Here is a 16,103-nt window from a genome sequence, read left to right on the forward strand (position 1 = left end):
AAAAAAAAAAAAAAAAAAATTCACACAAATGGTCATTTAGGTTTTTTTATTGAAAGTTTAAAGACAACTTTAAAGCCTAACAGAGTAAACTGCAAAGAGCTACTGAAGCTGCCTTTACCCTCAGTTGCTTCAAGTCATCTGGGAAAAAATTCCAGTCATCTAAAACCTTGGAAGTTCTACAACTGCTCAGCGGAAACTTTGATTTGAGGGGGGTTACCAGGGCTTTTAGCCATGCTGGAGACATAGCGCTCATAACCAACTTCAGTCGTATGGTCTCCACCAGCCTCGTAGTCCGTCTGGGTGTGTGACACCGTACCATGAGGAAGCTGCCCAGTTAAAAAGTAGAACAAGTTTGGCATGACTGGTCTCATGTATGCCGACTGTGGCAGCATGCCATCCATTGATATAAAGGGATTTGTCAGCTCAGCATAAGGGTATGCCGGAACAAGGCGGTGATCTTCCATTTCCCTTTCTGAATTCCCCCGTTCGTACAGAGTTGCGTAGTTACTCATCTGGCCACCCTGAAACATAGGTTCTGGGTATGTGAAGGGTGCCAAGCCACTGTTCGACTCCATGGTTTCATCATGCTCCCCTGCCTGAAAATCTGGTGGGACCTGATAACTAGGCTCAAAGTGGGCAGATGAACTTTCCGTAGGTTCTTTACTGAAGATGTCAGAACCGGATTGATCGACTGCAGGATTGTGTGTGCTGACCACCCAAGACACTGCAGGACCTTGTGGATTGGGAGGAGAATCTGGCAATGCTTTTTCAGGGAAATCGGACAGCCACTGACTGGATAGGGGAGCAGGAAGCTTTTTTAAAGGATCAGCAGCCCACGACACAGCAGGCCCTTCTGGACTGGAAGGAGAAGGCGGCTTTTTGGGTGGATAGCCAATCCATGAGAAAGGAGCTCCTTGCTTAGATGGAGGAGCAGGATGCTTCGCCTCTGGTATGGAAGGAGCTGGAGTTAGGATTTTGGGAGGGTCAGTTACCCAAGGGATAGCAGAGTTTTGTGGGTTTGGAGGAAAAAACCTTCTGGGAGGAAGAGTTATCCATGAGACAGGAGGAAACCTCTGATCAATAAGAGGAGGAGGGACCTTTTTGGGCAAGTCAACTCCTGAGACTGCAGGCCTTTCTGGATTGGGAGGAGGGGTTTCTTTTGGAGGCTTATTTACCAACAAAACAGTAGGACTTTGTGGCTTGGAGAGTGGCACAGGGAAGTTTGTTTGCTTGGGCCTAGCAATCACCCATGACACAGAAGATCTAGGCTGAAAGCCTTGAGATCTAGCCCTTTGCACACCAGGCTTTACTTCCACATCACTGCTACCAAGATACAGCTGGTTCCAACCTGTTGAAGAGGGGGAAAAAAAAAAAAAAAAAAAAAAAAAAAATTTACATACACATATATGGTTGAATTTAGATAAAGGCAGTTACCTATTCAAAAGCACCTTTACAAAAATAAAATTTTAAAAAGTGCAATCTTACCTTCTTTAGCAGGAAAAGAGTAGACGTTCAAGCTTAACAGAGCAATCAGGAAAAACTGGCTAAAATAAGAAAACAACATGGTCACAATCTTGAAATAATCAAAATTACAGTGGTGGAGGGGCAATAAAAAAAATCATACCTTGCAAAAGTCCAAGCAGCCATTTTTTCTTGTCAGCTGAACCATTTTCTTTCTTTGTTTGAATGACAATTAAATACGAAACAGGAAATCCTCAATGGCCAACCCCAGACTGAGAAGTTAACAACACAGGTGTCTGCCGTTGACTGCTGATTGAAAAACCCGAGCATGCTGGGAAACCAACTCACTCATCTTTCTGCTCAGACAAAACTTAGTGAAGGAATATTATCTAAGAGTACCTTTAAAAACATCAGTTAGATTATAATTTAGAAACAAGCTAACAAATTATATTTTAGGTGCCTAAATTCAAAAACAGTCAAAACAGTTTAAAGTATCTTAGTTTATTTTAATTTAAACTATTTTCTTCTGCATTCCTGCCACTTCTCACCCTTCCCAGTGTGAACATTTTGCAGTTCTTTGTACATTTGTTGACTTTTATACATTTAACCAAGCAAACAACCCTGTAAATTATACAGAATCTATAGCCACAACACTTTTCCCCTTTTGGGTCTACGTGACAAATAACTGCAAGCACATGTTATAGAGAGTACATACTTCAGCTCCTGTGCAATGGCAGCAATCTGCTCCACTCTGTCCTGGTGGGTTGCCAAATCACTTTCGAAGGCCTCGTGTTTTCGAAGCAACGCTCTGATTTCTGTCAAGGTGGCTGTTTCATAGTCCTTCTGGGAGAGGATCAGTTCTTTACCTGAAGATCACATACAAGACAAGGCCAAATTAGTTAAAACATTGGATCAAAACAGGCCTTATTTAGTCACTGCAGATTTCGAGCACGGCTTGCTGCAAACCATGACCAGTTGTTTGTAATGAGCAGACTCTAAAATCTTTAATTACATCTCATTAGGAACAAGCCTAAACAAACTCTTAAAGAAACACTGAAGGTGGCTGAGAGGAAGGACTGCAGATGAACGAAGATAAGCAAAGACCTCATAAATCAAGATGAACACTCCCATAGACGAAACAGTGGACACAGAACAGCAAAAATGAATACAGATTAAAAAGTTTAAAGTGAAACTAGAACTAACCGCTAGCCCAGTCCTCATGATTGGTGGCTTTCTGGTGAAATTTTTCCGCCAAGTGGTCCAGCCTCTCCAGCCTGCGGATCTCTGTGAGGAGCCACTCCTCGAAGCCTTTCTCTGCCTGCTCCAGACCCTGCCAGGCACTGGCTATATCCTGGGAACACAATGAAAGTGAAAGTTTGTACTTTCCACTCATGAATTGTTTTGAATTTTACAAAAGAAGGATGAACTACCATTATTATTATCACACACAAAATATACAATTGGTGTGTGTTCTTGTTAGACTGAGATAAATTTGGGCGAAAGAAAAAAAAAATCTATAAGTTTTGTTCTAAAAGTGGTTCACGTGAAACAGTAGTTTTTTTTTTAACTAATAAATAAAATCTGAAGAAAAAAAAAAGAATCGGAGCTCTGAGCTCACAGAAACCATCTTCCCCTCTGAGGGCATGAAAGCGGGCCGATTGCTGATGCGCAGCTTGGTCTGCAGGGTGTTGAAGTTAATCTCCAGCTGGCACTTCTCCTGCACTTTAGGGGGTTTGTGCTTTCGTCTGTAGTCTCTGAAGTCCTCCAGCTTCCGCTGCATCTCTGCCATGGTCTTCTCTGGGGTCCGGTTCTCCAGCCAGGGAGTGGTGCGGCGGATCCACTCCAGCAGCTGGAAAAGACAATGAGAAAGTGGGAAGAAGTTTAGAGGGAAGAAAACTCCGCGTTAGGAAAGAGTGCGATGAATTAATGATGATTTGGAGCTTATAGCAGCAATGAGATGCACTAGACAGCAAAAAGAAACCTAAGCCTTATGTTTGTGTTTTTATTTTTGAACTCTTGTGGACTGTAAGACGCTATCCATAAACTATTAAAACCTTTCAATACAAAAGCAGTCATTTTTCAAAGCTACTTTACCTCACTGGCCAGTCTCTCATACTCCTCCATCAGTTTCTCATTCTCTTGGTTTACCCCGAGCACCTTGCAGATCCTGTTGGCAGCTGTCTCTGCCTGAGTGCACAAAGGATGAGGATAATATATTTAAATCAACAGAATAAGGCAGTGGGAGATGCCCTCATTGATCACTGTCATTATTAATACAATAAAAAACTATTTTCCCTCACGGCACATTTACTGATCGGGAAAGGCAAGGCGTGTCCAAATCAATTTGACGACAGATTTCTGCACCCGGCCGTGTTCTCGGGAAAACATTTTGACTATCCTCTATGAAGACAGACTGGTACCTGCTCAGCTCCAGCAAAAGCGTGGTAAAAGCAGGACACATAGGTCATGATGGCTCTCTCGTCAGGCTTGGGGGTGTTGATGATATCTGCGGCATCCAGGGGAAGGGGAAATTAAAGTGCCAGAAAACGGCAAACAAGTGGAAACTACAACAAACTTGGATAATTGAAGAAAAAGGAAACGCCACAGCTATTTCAGTTCACTTATTATAACATCGGTTCTACACCACGACATAGTTCTGCTTAAAGAAATGTGATTATATCTTAATATCACTACCTGATCTAACTTATCATGACTGAAACAAACAAAGAAATGATCTAACAAATTCCCGTTGAGCTGTTCTGACCGGAGAACATTACCTTCTGCATCCAGCATTTTAGGAATGTCCAGGTGTTTTTCGGCTATGTCAAAAGCCAGGTTCAGGTTCCCCAGTGGATCGTCCTAAAAATAGAGGCAGATTTTTATACGGTTACACACGAGTGTGAGAGGTATAACGCCCCTGCACTGCTCTTCATGTAAGTACGGTGAAAGCTCCCTGATTCCGACATGCAAACCTTCTCATTCGTGAATCTGAAATCCCTGTAAATGTTTACTGTGTGAACGTTTGACCTACATTGAAGTTGTGTCAAACTTTAAATTAGTGAGCGTGAACATTTCCCAGTTATACCATAAAGTGGGACACTAAGCCAGCATCTCAGATTGAACTCTTTGCTGCTAAGTGGACCATCAGGGAGAGGGAAGTGGGGGTAAAAAGCTTGTGCCGTCATGCTGCTCCTACTGAAAGGTGGCAGGTGGTGTGAGGCCACATTATATGACAGGGCCAGCTGCTCGCAGATCCACTGCAGGACAGATAAATGGAGTAAAAGGATGAGTGCTGAGACAGAGGGATAGATGGATGAATGGACAGAAGAACACCCTGAGCCTTTGGGTTTTTTTTCTGTGGGCACGTTTAGCCTGAGCGGAGCTGTAAGAGGAGGTTGTAGCAGGCTTAATGAACACGTTCACCTGGAGCCAGACTCAGCAGCTGCCACGGATCACAATGCAACAGCCTGCTGGCAGCCGGAGTAAAAGGGAAAAGATGAAGTGTGACTGAGTGCGTGAATATGTAGCTGGACAGAGTGGAAAAAAAGCAGGGAAAACAAACAGCAGAATGCAGCTTAATTTCTAAAAATCTTACAATGTATTTTTAAATTTCACTAATAACCCTCTTACAATATTTAGATCTATCAGCCTCTGACTGGGGAACACGGCATGACAGCATGAACAATACGATAAGTAAGTTATGTCTATGTCTGCAGGGACTAGAGCTCATGTTTCTGGGAATGCTTTAGGGTGAACTCCATGTCATACCATTAAGTTGTGTGTTGAAATGAGAGTGTCTTTGTTTCCAAAGCAAATGAAAATGTCACTCTTTATTTCCAGCTGCGGTGTTCTCCTGCTTTACATTAACGGCACGAGGACACATTCGACCTGGGTGAAGTCAGAGTCACTGTTCGAGGTCGAGTATGAGGGCTTTCCTGAGTACGCCTTTCAATGTTTTTAGACCTTGAGAAATTTAACCCAAGGTGCTTGACACAACAGAATGTTTCGCCTTTCGTCTGCTCTCTAATTGTGCATATATACAGCAGATCCTGTCTTGTGAATGCACACTCAGATGATCTCGGGCATCTATTGTATTAGGATTACTGGGAATATATTTCAAATGAAGAATATACACGCTGAGTGTTACGAAGATTGCAGGAGAAAAGGCACAGCAGGGCGTTAGGCCACATATTCTCATCCCTTGGTATGGAAACAACTGATATAGTAAAAAGAAACTAGAAAAAAAGAGCATCATTTTATTTATTTTTTGCTTATGGTAGAATTGAGCACGAAGTAAATGGCTTTAGTTAAAGATAATGAACCATGAGTTAAAAGCACTTAGAATAAAAACATTCCCATGCAAGGGCAAGACATCCATAAATTAAGGTACCATTATGATCATTAGCTGAATGATGTGAATGCATTATAGTCACTGAGTTAAGTCCAATCATACAGCTTACTGACACAATACACACTGTGAACAACAAACATAAATAGTGCCACTAACTAATCACACAGTCAAACAGGCAGGGGAGTTATTTTGGAGGACAGGGTTAAAAGAGACGACATTAAACTCCTGAATTATTTCCAGTGTTCTTCAACGCACAAGTTATTTTGGTTTCTTTGCCTCTGGTTCTGTCAGTTCACACCGTCATGAAGCGTGTTAGTTTTGTGGAAATGTGCGTGTCAGTGGGCTGGGCTGAAACACGGCATCCCGATTACAGGCGAAACCACACGACACCTTGTTGAGCTTAGAGAAGTCGAGGAGGTCGGGTCTGTGTCTGTGAATCAGGGCGCAGAAGGCCAGGCCATCCTTCCAGCTTCAGCGGCCAATGAGCAGAGAGAACCGACAGGTCAGGTCAAACAGGAGGAGGGAGACTTCCGGAGTCCGCTTTCAGCAACGCAACAACGCTTTCTAGCAGCATTTGTCCCACCAGCAAGTCTTTTATATCTGAGCTGTTTGAAGTCAGCTTCAGACTGAACTTACTACTAATAAAAAGCTGCGAGGTGAACTAACAGGACAAACACTATATTACTGAACAACTAAAGCCCACTGGTTATGAGCTAAAACTCACCTGACATGGAAGTTTTGGACATTGACGTTCCTGTAGGGGGCAGTCTTTCTCTGACACCACAGAAGAAGACCTTCCTTAGCAGATGTTTCTGGTGAGACAGGAATTTAAATAAAGGTTTTTAGCTTGTACTAAACAGAAAACAACTGCCTGCATGCATGTTTAATAAAAAATATTTTTCTTCACGCATTAAGATCATTTGTCTTCTAAAGCCTAAATTAATTATTTGTTTAAGGGATGGACCAATGAACCAATAAGGCTTCTTTTGGACAGATAAAAATACTATCTGTCAGTAATCAACAGGACCAATAGCAAATATTTATAACTAATAAATTTGAAGCAAATATGCACATTTAGAAGCACATAACTAAGCTGAAATGCATTTGATCAAAGATTTATCAACCCTTTTATTAAAAAACTGTGAAAAACCTCCAACCTAACATAAAAAAACAATAATAAAAAATGTTTGTCTGTGGTAATTATGTTCCTGAGCTACAACTGGTGATGTGTCTCCGATCAGATTGTACAGTGAACAGGATATTGCTGAAGACCTCAGAGTGATACTACAGACCGAGACTGGAAACGGCATCAGAGCCACACATGGATGTCTTTAGATTCAGTTTTATGGTCATTTGAAGAATAGTGAATGGAAGACTTTAGCATTAGCCAGGTTAGTAGTTGTCCCTTCGATTCAAGTGTCCCTGTTCAAACATTACATTCTTCTGGCACTGAATGTCTCACCTTCCACAGATATGTCCTGAATGGCAAAGCGGAGGATGATGGTCCAAATCATTCCAAGAGTCATCTTTACATTCCCGTCCACTATCTCTGAAGTACAAAAGATTACAATTTGAGCGTAAGGAACAAATACTGTCAGGATGCACAGATGTCCAGCACCAGAGAGATTCTCTGAGAGACATGTGTACAGGAAGTGGCCAGATACCTTCAGCTCCAATGGAGACCAGTTTCACTCCTTTACTCGTGATGAAGTCCAGTGCTTTGTTGACGTTAGCGATCTTATGAAACCGCATCTTCCCTCTGTCGGGCTTAGGTAGCCTCTCTCCTACAAACACGACACGGTGAAAGAAGAAGTCGGGCAGTTAGTGGCACAAAGGGAAAAAAACACCGAGATGTGAAAATCATTGTTGGTCCTCAAACCTGAAATGACTTCCAGGAGCAGCATAAGCTTTAATCCATTCCTGAAATCTTCCTCGATGTTCTCGATTTGAGTGCCAGCCTTCCTCAGATGAGAGTTACACCAAGCTGTGAACGTCTGAAAAACAAAGAGATTCTCACACTGATGGGATCTGAGCAAATAAGGGAGAACAGAAAACAGAAAAGGATAATTTGTGCTACCCAGGTTATTCATCGTTGATACAAAATGAATACTCTGTGCCATCAGGTTCCTTGCTTTGTTTTTACCCTAAAACCATCATTCTAATTGTGTAATTTTACCTATATGTACACACCTTGAATCACCTGGATGCAAGGAAAAAAGAACTATAACAAACCCTTTTTAGTTCTACCTCCAATGTTACAGACATGTTGTGGCCCGATGTGCTGTATGTTGGTAAAACTACTCAGATACTTGGATGGTTGAAGATCACAGTATTGTACAAAACTATGTTACATCAAATCCAAGGACTAATATATTCTGCACTCGAGGCCTTAATTTGAACTTCTCTGAACACACACACACCCATACACTTGGGATTTCAGGGTTCTCCGTATTCTGTTCATCTCCCTCTCTTCAGTGGAACATATTGATTAAATTCTACAGCAGTAATGTGGTTTCTTGCTCTAATTATGTCGTGTGCTTATTTAAATTAGAAATGATGTTGGCTATTTGTAACCAGATCCCTTAGAACGACGTTTAAGAGGAACCTTTTATTACAATTTGTTTCCTGTATTGTGTATTTCACTGATGTAGTTTTTTATGTAAAGTTGTTTTTTTTTTTACAGGATTTCATGAAAATGATCGTTTGTGGGAGTTTAAAAATGAAGACTCAGTACATAATGAATGAAATCTAAATAAACTGAACAGGAATATGGGCCCCCACCAAGTTAGTCTTCAGCGCTACACAAGTGTCCACTTTCAACTTTTCCCACAATAGCTCCACAGCTAACGGCGATCAGAACAAATGTTCTCTATGTGGAGTCCTGAAATACTGTAAATCGAGTTAAGACGGGATCATTATCTTTCTCCTATTTTTAAAAAGTCCCTCAATGGCCAGCAGCGGCGTGCAGAGGCGCTCTGCGCTGAGCCGAGCGGAGCGCATTCCAGCTGATACAAGGCGTTAAATTTAGCCCGCTCTGTTGTGGCTCACGATAAGAGGCGGAAAGGGAGAAAAAAAAACGGCGAAACGTCTCGACATGTCCACGTGAGTGAAAATGTCACCCGGGGTCGCAGCAGGAATTCTTTCCTGTTGCGTCACGTTCCGTCGCCGCTCTGCCACTTGGAACAGGACGCGCCGGTGGAGAGAGCCCGTCCGGGCCACAGTTAGTGTTTATCTTCGCGCCGCCGCATGAAGACAGGCCGCAAAGAGCACAGGACGGGAGCATTGAAGATCTAATTTAAAATGATTCGAAGGACATGCCACTTGCACGAATAAATCCATCATCTGTGGTGTTAACGCCTCGCACATAAAACCACCAAAACACTTCAATAACTTCCAGTCATCGGCTATAAATTCACTTTCTGTGTTTGGTTCTGCTACCCCACCACATGACATTCAGTTGTTTTACATTCAGTATTTCTAAAAAAAAATATTTACATACATGCTTCTGTTCATTCAACACAATTGTAATCTCAGATGATATTGTTCGTACCTCAGTTATTAGTAGAAACAACTCATCCAGTTATTTTTCCCACTTATTCAGAACTATTTTGTAATAAATCTGTGTTCAGTGAAGGAAAAAAATGTGATTTGTTCTTTTTATTTTAAAAAATGTAAAGCATTTAACATAGCTGTATTGTATTTCCAACTAAACCCCCCCTCAATGTACTTTATTTGTAATTAGACATTTAAATGTGGACATATATGCAGAGGGGATGCTTTGAACTTTCCCAGCAGTGAACGTTGTGAAAATTGAACTGCCATCATACAAAAAAAAAGTTAAAAAAAAAAAAAAAAAAAAAAAAAAAAAAAATTAAGTAAGAATCATTTCAGCACCTCTTGCAACCTTGGTGTCTGAGCAGCCTCGCTCCCAGTAGGACCACAGTTTGGGGGCCCAGACAGTCATTCAAGCCCCCCCCCTCCGGGTGCCGGTGCAAAAACAGAATATTACAGGCTTTAAAGTGAAGGGCATCACATTCCACACTGAGTGAGTCCCCCGGGGTGTGTGTGACATTGTACCGCTGTCCTCCTGTTGCCTGCTGGTCCTCCAAATTGGACTCTCAGTCACAGTTCCAGAACACAACTGCCCACTTTCCAGGCACCCACCCACCCACCGTGCCCCCACACCCACCGTGCCCCCACACCACACCACACCACTGCCCGGTGATGATCAAAAGCTAAAAATATTCATGAATCGCATCCAGTGAGGACCGACCCTGCCACGGAGTTGACTGATGCCTGTGCGCCCACACTCAGTCAGGAGGTGGCAGGGGAAAGAACGGTAAACTGGATGGTTTTTTTGTTTTTTACATCGCGAGGAGCCAGAACCCCGCCAAATGCGCCACTGTTTCCACAAGCTTCTTTCTGATTTCCCAAGCACTGTCATCACTTACACTCACGGCGCTTGGCGGTTTCACTCGGGAGACATGAGCAGAGCTGGCTCTGTTTAGAGAACATGAATAGACTCACTCGCTGCTTCATCAGTCTCCCTGATGAGCCTGTCTGAGTCAGGTAAGACACTGACGGAATAAAGGCCTACACACTGAAAACCGCAGGGGTTATTTTGATACCTCGATTGCTCAGTTAAAGCTGTTGGGTCGAAACTTTAGTTGGTTGGACCTCATATTGGGTCAAAAGGTTTGACCTAGTGGAGATGAGCCGTGCCATTGTTCCCAGTCGGCCATTTTAAGCCAGACCTCTGCTTTAAAAACAACTCCTAAGAAGATGCTTAACCTGGTTGTCTGTGTTAATAATTTAGTTGTCTAGGCCGTGAGTTTGGGTTCCTGAAAAAACATTAACTTGACTTTTTATAGTAGCTTTAATTAAACAAATTAGTCATTTAAAACCAATTTACGGGGAGAAAACTTAACCCGGTGTGCTCGGTTCAAACCGCTGTGTTAAAGCCACCCAGATTTGACCCAGAGCTGGGTTGTTTTTAAACCCAGCAGGTTTTTTTTAGAGTGTAAGCATCGTATGAGTATGACTATGAGCTGAAGCAAAACAGGTTTTTTTTTTTTTAATGAATTCTTCCCATCACAGCTATAAGATGGAACTTATCCAAAATGAGAAGAGGTGACCCCTGACCGAGCAAACAAAAGCGACAATGCCGCTCACTGAGATGCCAAGAGTCTGTGGAGAGCATCCTGACTCAGTGATGCTGCACCACTTCTGCTCATTTTGCAGATGTTCACAAAGACAAATCAGCCTGACCGAACACTGGTCAGCTCCAGGTTACAGCCAGGGGGAGAAGCTCTGATGTAGGTACCTTAGTGATCTAAAAATACACATATTGTCATCCAGGCAGGGGGTTACAGAGGACACAGAGCTGATGGCCTCCAGCAGCGCAAAGAGCTGCAGTTTAAAGCCCAAGCCAACTTTTAGAGCTTTACAAAAATAAATAAAAAAACAACAACTGAGTGTGTGGGAGACCGAGGCTATATTGAGCTGAGCTGGTGCTGGTACAATATTCCTGCGTGGTTTCTATAAACAAAAGAATTCCGCACCAAGGACACTGGATTAGCCCCACTATAATGCCTTCTGGTCCCCTCGGTTAAAATTAGACGGAGCGTCATCATGTGTTAGCAGCATCTGTTGACAGCCCGCATTCCGCGCGTATCACTGAAGAGGCATCGGGCTGCCGAGCCGCTGGAAGCCGCGGCTATTGTTAGCCGGCCGGGTACCCAGCGCATCCGTCCGTCAAGCCTCCCTGCCTGCCCGAACCCGGGCTGCCTGCGGAGCGTCAAACGTCACGTACCGAGGACCGCACCGGAAGTCCGGCGGCTCCGTCCTTCAAAGTAAAACTACAGCCGAAGAGCAGGAAAGCCACGGCCTTTCATTAATTCCTGTTATTTATAAGGCAATTTCTACATAGTGTTTTGTTTGCTTGATCGTTTTCTGTTTCTGTATGTATCTCCAGTTAGTTTATGATCAAATTATTTAGTTTGACATTATAATTTTGTATCCCTTCACGGTTGTTGTGTGCCTCACCTGTGTCACTTATTTCACCCTTTTTTGTTGACTTGCAATAAACAGTTGGTTGATGTCGCTTATTCTGACTCTTTTGGCTTTCTTTTAACACATTTGGAGTCTACTAGGGCTCATTATGCTACTTTTTATAACTATTCTGTGACTTTTATGGTCTCATTGGTCTCTTTTTTTGATAACTATTGGTCTTTTTTTCTTTCTTCCCAAGGACATTATCTGTCATAAGTCATTTGTTTTTCTTTCAGGTTTTGTCTCTGTCTCATCCTGACTCTGCCTCTTTCTGGAACAGCTTCATATCATAAATAAAATGATGTTCTCCTGTTCCTGACATTCCGCATCTGTAATAATAAGTCATTACATCACGAATAAAACAAAGCAGAGGGCACAATCTCCTTTTAGGACCTATATTTTGAAGGTGTAAATATAACTCAATAACTGGGGGGGGGGGGACACACCCGAAAGAACAGAAAACCCTTTATGAACAGTACCCATTTTTACTAAGTTAAAGCTCCTTTTGAGTTCTCCAACAGGTGTTTTATTTTGAAAAGGAAAAACTGGAAGTCGGCCTAACAGCTGCGACGTGGTCAGCTGTAGTTCGAAAAAGTTGCGCATTTAATTATGCCGCTCAGAAGTTAGCGATTAACCACAAGTTTGACGTTTCTGGAAATGTTGGCGACTTTAAAAATTAACTTTCACCTTACATTACCCGACAAGATACTGGCGTTTTCAGGACTTCTTATAAAAACTGTGGAATTTGTTTTTTGTTTTTTTTTAAGTACAAGTTTTAATAACTAAACGGACATACTTTCCTCTGCTGTTGCTCCCAGGCAGGATCCAGCAGCATGTCCCNAGCAGTGAACGTTGTGAAAATTGAACTGCCATCAGAAAAAAAAAAAAAAAAAAAAAAAAAAAAAAAAAAGAAAAAAACAAATTAAGTAAGAATCATTTCAGCACCTCTTGCAACCTTGGTGTCTGAGCAGCCTCGCTCCCAGTAGGACCACAGTTTGGGGGCCCAGACAGTCATTCAAGCCCCCCCCCTCCGGGTGCCGGTGCAAAAACAGAATATTACAGGCTTTAAAGTGAAGGGCATCACATTCCACACTGAGTGAGTCCCCCGGGGTGTGTGTGACATTGTACCGCTGTCCTCCTGTTGCCTGCTGGTCCTCCAAATTGGACTCTCAGTCACAGTTCCAGAACACAACTGCCCACTTTCCAGGCACCCACCCACCCACCGTGCCCCCACACCCACCGTGCCCCCACACCACACCACACCACTGCCCGGTGATGATCAAAAGCTAAAAATATTCATGAATCGCATCCAGTGAGGACCGACCCTGCCACGGAGTTGACTGATGCCTGTGCGCCCACACTCAGTCAGGAGGTGGCAGGGGAAAGAACGGTAAACTGGATGGTTTTTTTGTTTTTTACATCGCGAGGAGCCAGAACCCCGCCAAATGCGCCACTGTTTCCACAAGCTTCTTTCTGATTTCCCAAGCACTGTCATCACTTACACTCACGGCGCTTGGCGGTTTCACTCGGGAGACATGAGCAGAGCTGGCTCTGTTTAGAGAACATGAATAGACTCACTCGCTGCTTCATCAGTCTCCCTGATGAGCCTGTCTGAGTCAGGTAAGACACTGACGGAATAAAGGCCTACACACTGAAAACCGCAGGGGTTATTTTGATACCTCGATTGCTCAGTTAAAGCTGTTGGGTCGAAACTTTAGTTGGTTGGACCTCATATTGGGTCAAAAGGTTTGACCTAGTGGAGATGAGCCGTGCCATTGTTCCCAGTCGGCCATTTTAAGCCAGACCTCTGCTTTAAAAACAACTCCTAAGAAGATGCTTAACCTGGTTGTCTGTGTTAATAATTTAGTTGTCTAGGCCGTGAGTTTGGGTTCCTGAAAAAACATTAACTTGACTTTTTATAGTAGCTTTAATTAAACAAATTAGTCATTTAAAACCAATTTACGGGGAGAAAACTTAACCCGGTGTGCTCGGTTCAAACCGCTGTGTTAAAGCCACCCAGATTTGACCCAGAGCTGGGTTGTTTTTAAACCCAGCAGGTTTTTTTTAGAGTGTAAGCATCGTATGAGTATGACTATGAGCTGAAGCAAAACAGGTTTTTTTTTTTTTAATGAATTCTTCCCATCACAGCTATAAGATGGAACTTATCCAAAATGAGAAGAGGTGACCCCTGACCGAGCAAACAAAAGCGACAATGCCGCTCACTGAGATGCCAAGAGTCTGTGGAGAGCATCCTGACTCAGTGATGCTGCACCACTTCTGCTCATTTTGCAGATGTTCACAAAGACAAATCAGCCTGACCGAACACTGGTCAGCTCCAGGTTACAGCCAGGGGGAGAAGCTCTGATGTAGGTACCTTAGTGATCTAAAAATACACATATTGTCATCCAGGCAGGGGGTTACAGAGGACACAGAGCTGATGGCCTCCAGCAGCGCAAAGAGCTGCAGTTTAAAGCCCAAGCCAACTTTTAGAGCTTTACAAAAATAAATAAAAAAACAACAACTGAGTGTGTGGGAGACCGAGGCTATATTGAGCTGAGCTGGTGCTGGTACAATATTCCTGCGTGGTTTCTATAAACAAAAGAATTCCGCACCAAGGACACTGGATTAGCCCCACTATAATGCCTTCTGGTCCCCTCGGTTAAAATTAGACGGAGCGTCATCATGTGTTAGCAGCATCTGTTGACAGCCCGCATTCCGCGCGTATCACTGAAGAGGCATCGGGCTGCCGAGCCGCTGGAAGCCGCGGCTATTGTTAGCCGGCCGGGTACCCAGCGCATCCGTCCGTCAAGCCTCCCTGCCTGCCCGAACCCGGGCTGCCTGCGGAGCGTCAAACGTCACGTACCGAGGACCGCACCGGAAGTCCGGCGGCTCCGTCCTTCAAAGTAAAACTACAGCCGAAGAGCAGGAAAGCCACGGCCTTTCATTAATTCCTGTTATTTATAAGGCAATTTCTACATAGTGTTTTGTTTGCTTGATCGTTTTCTGTTTCTGTATGTATCTCCAGTTAGTTTATGATCAAATTATTTAGTTTGACATTATAATTTTGTATCCCTTCACGGTTGTTGTGTGCCTCACCTGTGTCACTTATTTCACCCTTTTTTGTTGACTTGCAATAAACAGTTGGTTGATGTCGCTTATTCTGACTCTTTTGGCTTTCTTTTAACACATTTGGAGTCTACTAGGGCTCATTATGCTACTTTTTATAACTATTCTGTGACTTTTATGGTCTCATTGGTCTCTTTTTTTGATAACTATTGGTCTTTTTTTCTTTCTTCCCAAGGACATTATCTGTCATAAGTCATTTGTTTTTCTTTCAGGTTTTGTCTCTGTCTCATCCTGACTCTGCCTCTTTCTGGAACAGCTTCATATCATAAATAAAATGATGTTCTCCTGTTCCTGACATTCCGCATCTGTAATAATAAGTCATTACATCACGAATAAAACAAAGCAGAGGGCACAATCTCCTTTTAGGACCTATATTTTGAAGGTGTAAATATAACTCAATAACTGGGGGGGGGGGGACACACCCGAAAGAACAGAAAACCCTTTATGAACAGTACCCATTTTTACTAAGTTAAAGCTCCTTTTGAGTTCTCCAACAGGTGTTTTATTTTGAAAAGGAAAAACTGGAAGTCGGCCTAACAGCTGCGACGTGGTCAGCTGTAGTTCGAAAAAGTTGCGCATTTAATTATGCCGCTCAGAAGTTAGCGATTAACCACAAGTTTGACGTTTCTGGAAATGTTGGCGACTTTAAAAATTAACTTTCACCTTACATTACCCGACAAGATACTGGCGTTTTCAGGACTTCTTATAAAAACTGTGGAATTTGTTTTTTGTTTTTTTTTAAGTACAAGTTTTAATAACTAAACGGACATACTTTCCTCTGCTGTTGCTCCCAGGCAGGATCCAGCAGCATGTCCCTGTCCCATTCGTCCTCCTGCATCATGTATTCATCCTCGTAGCCGTTGTCATAGTGCACCGTTGTCTCCATTTGGGTCATCATCTTGGGAGCCCCCCCTTTTTGTTTCCTCCGAAACTAAACCGTGAGTTTCTCCTCTAAGATCGAAGCGGACCGTGTCCTGGACTGTGGCTGTTTGTGTTCCTCTGATGGCCTGGCTTGTCCTCCCGACCTGACAGACGTCTGACCCCCCCACCACCCGGGGTGCTACAGACGAGCCAATGACCGCATGATGAGTAGGCGGCCGGTCACGTGACCCCC

General features: G+C 43.2%; 2 protein-coding genes across 3 annotated transcripts in view; both read right to left on the reverse strand.

The window, feature by feature from the left end:
* Positions 1-15,887, reverse strand: part of actn2b (actinin, alpha 2b) — a 23,623-nt gene extending 7,736 nt beyond the window's left edge. The window contains exons 1-12 of one of the 2 annotated variants that reach the window (XM_017432317.3): positions 15,762-15,887; positions 7,692-7,806; positions 7,477-7,596; positions 7,275-7,361; positions 6,537-6,624; positions 6,203-6,281; positions 4,239-4,320; positions 3,882-3,967; positions 3,556-3,648; positions 3,080-3,310; positions 2,665-2,812; positions 2,177-2,327 (exon numbers count right to left, since the gene is read on the reverse strand). In XM_017432317.3, coding sequence (XP_017287806.1) covers positions 2,177-2,327; positions 2,665-2,812; positions 3,080-3,310; positions 3,556-3,648; positions 3,882-3,967; positions 4,239-4,320; positions 6,203-6,281; positions 6,537-6,624; positions 7,275-7,361; positions 7,477-7,596; positions 7,692-7,806; positions 15,762-15,887 — 1,406 coding nt within the window. Of the gene's footprint in view, positions 1-2,176; positions 2,328-2,664; positions 2,813-3,079; positions 3,311-3,555; positions 3,649-3,881; positions 3,968-4,238; positions 4,321-6,202; positions 6,282-6,536; positions 6,625-7,274; positions 7,362-7,476; positions 7,597-7,691; positions 7,807-12,659; positions 12,698-15,761 lie in introns of those variants that run through there. The other variant, XM_037973393.1, reaches the window with a different exon arrangement.
* On the reverse strand, positions 32-1,721 carry LOC108245426 (pollen-specific leucine-rich repeat extensin-like protein 2). Its single transcript, XM_017432327.3, has 3 exons — positions 1,625-1,721; positions 1,486-1,544; positions 32-1,348 (listed from the first exon to the last, which is right to left on the reverse strand). The coding sequence occupies exons 1-3, from the start codon at positions 1,645-1,647 to the stop codon at positions 177-179; spliced, it is 1,254 nt and encodes a 417-aa protein (XP_017287816.1). The 5' UTR covers positions 1,648-1,721; the 3' UTR covers positions 32-176.
* Positions 15,888-16,103: the final 216 nt, after the last annotated feature.

Source organism: Kryptolebias marmoratus, linkage group LG22 (genome assembly GCF_001649575.2).
Source record: "Kryptolebias marmoratus isolate JLee-2015 linkage group LG22, ASM164957v2, whole genome shotgun sequence".
Classification (NCBI taxonomy): Eukaryota; Metazoa; Chordata; class Actinopteri; order Cyprinodontiformes; family Rivulidae; genus Kryptolebias; species Kryptolebias marmoratus.

Bases quoted from the DNA above. Each gene is read 5' to 3' on its own strand.
- LOC108245426 (XM_017432327.3), bottom strand. From the start codon at position 1,647: ATGGCTGCTTGGACTTTTGCAAG. The intron at 1,545-1,624 runs GTATGATTTTTT...TTCTTATTTTAG, and splicing joins GCTGCTTGGACTTTTGCAAG to CCAGTTTTTCCTGATTGCTC. The intron at 1,349-1,485 runs GTAAGATTGCAC...CCTCTTCAACAG, and splicing joins CTCTTTTCCTGCTAAAGAAG to GTTGGAACCAGCTGTATCTT.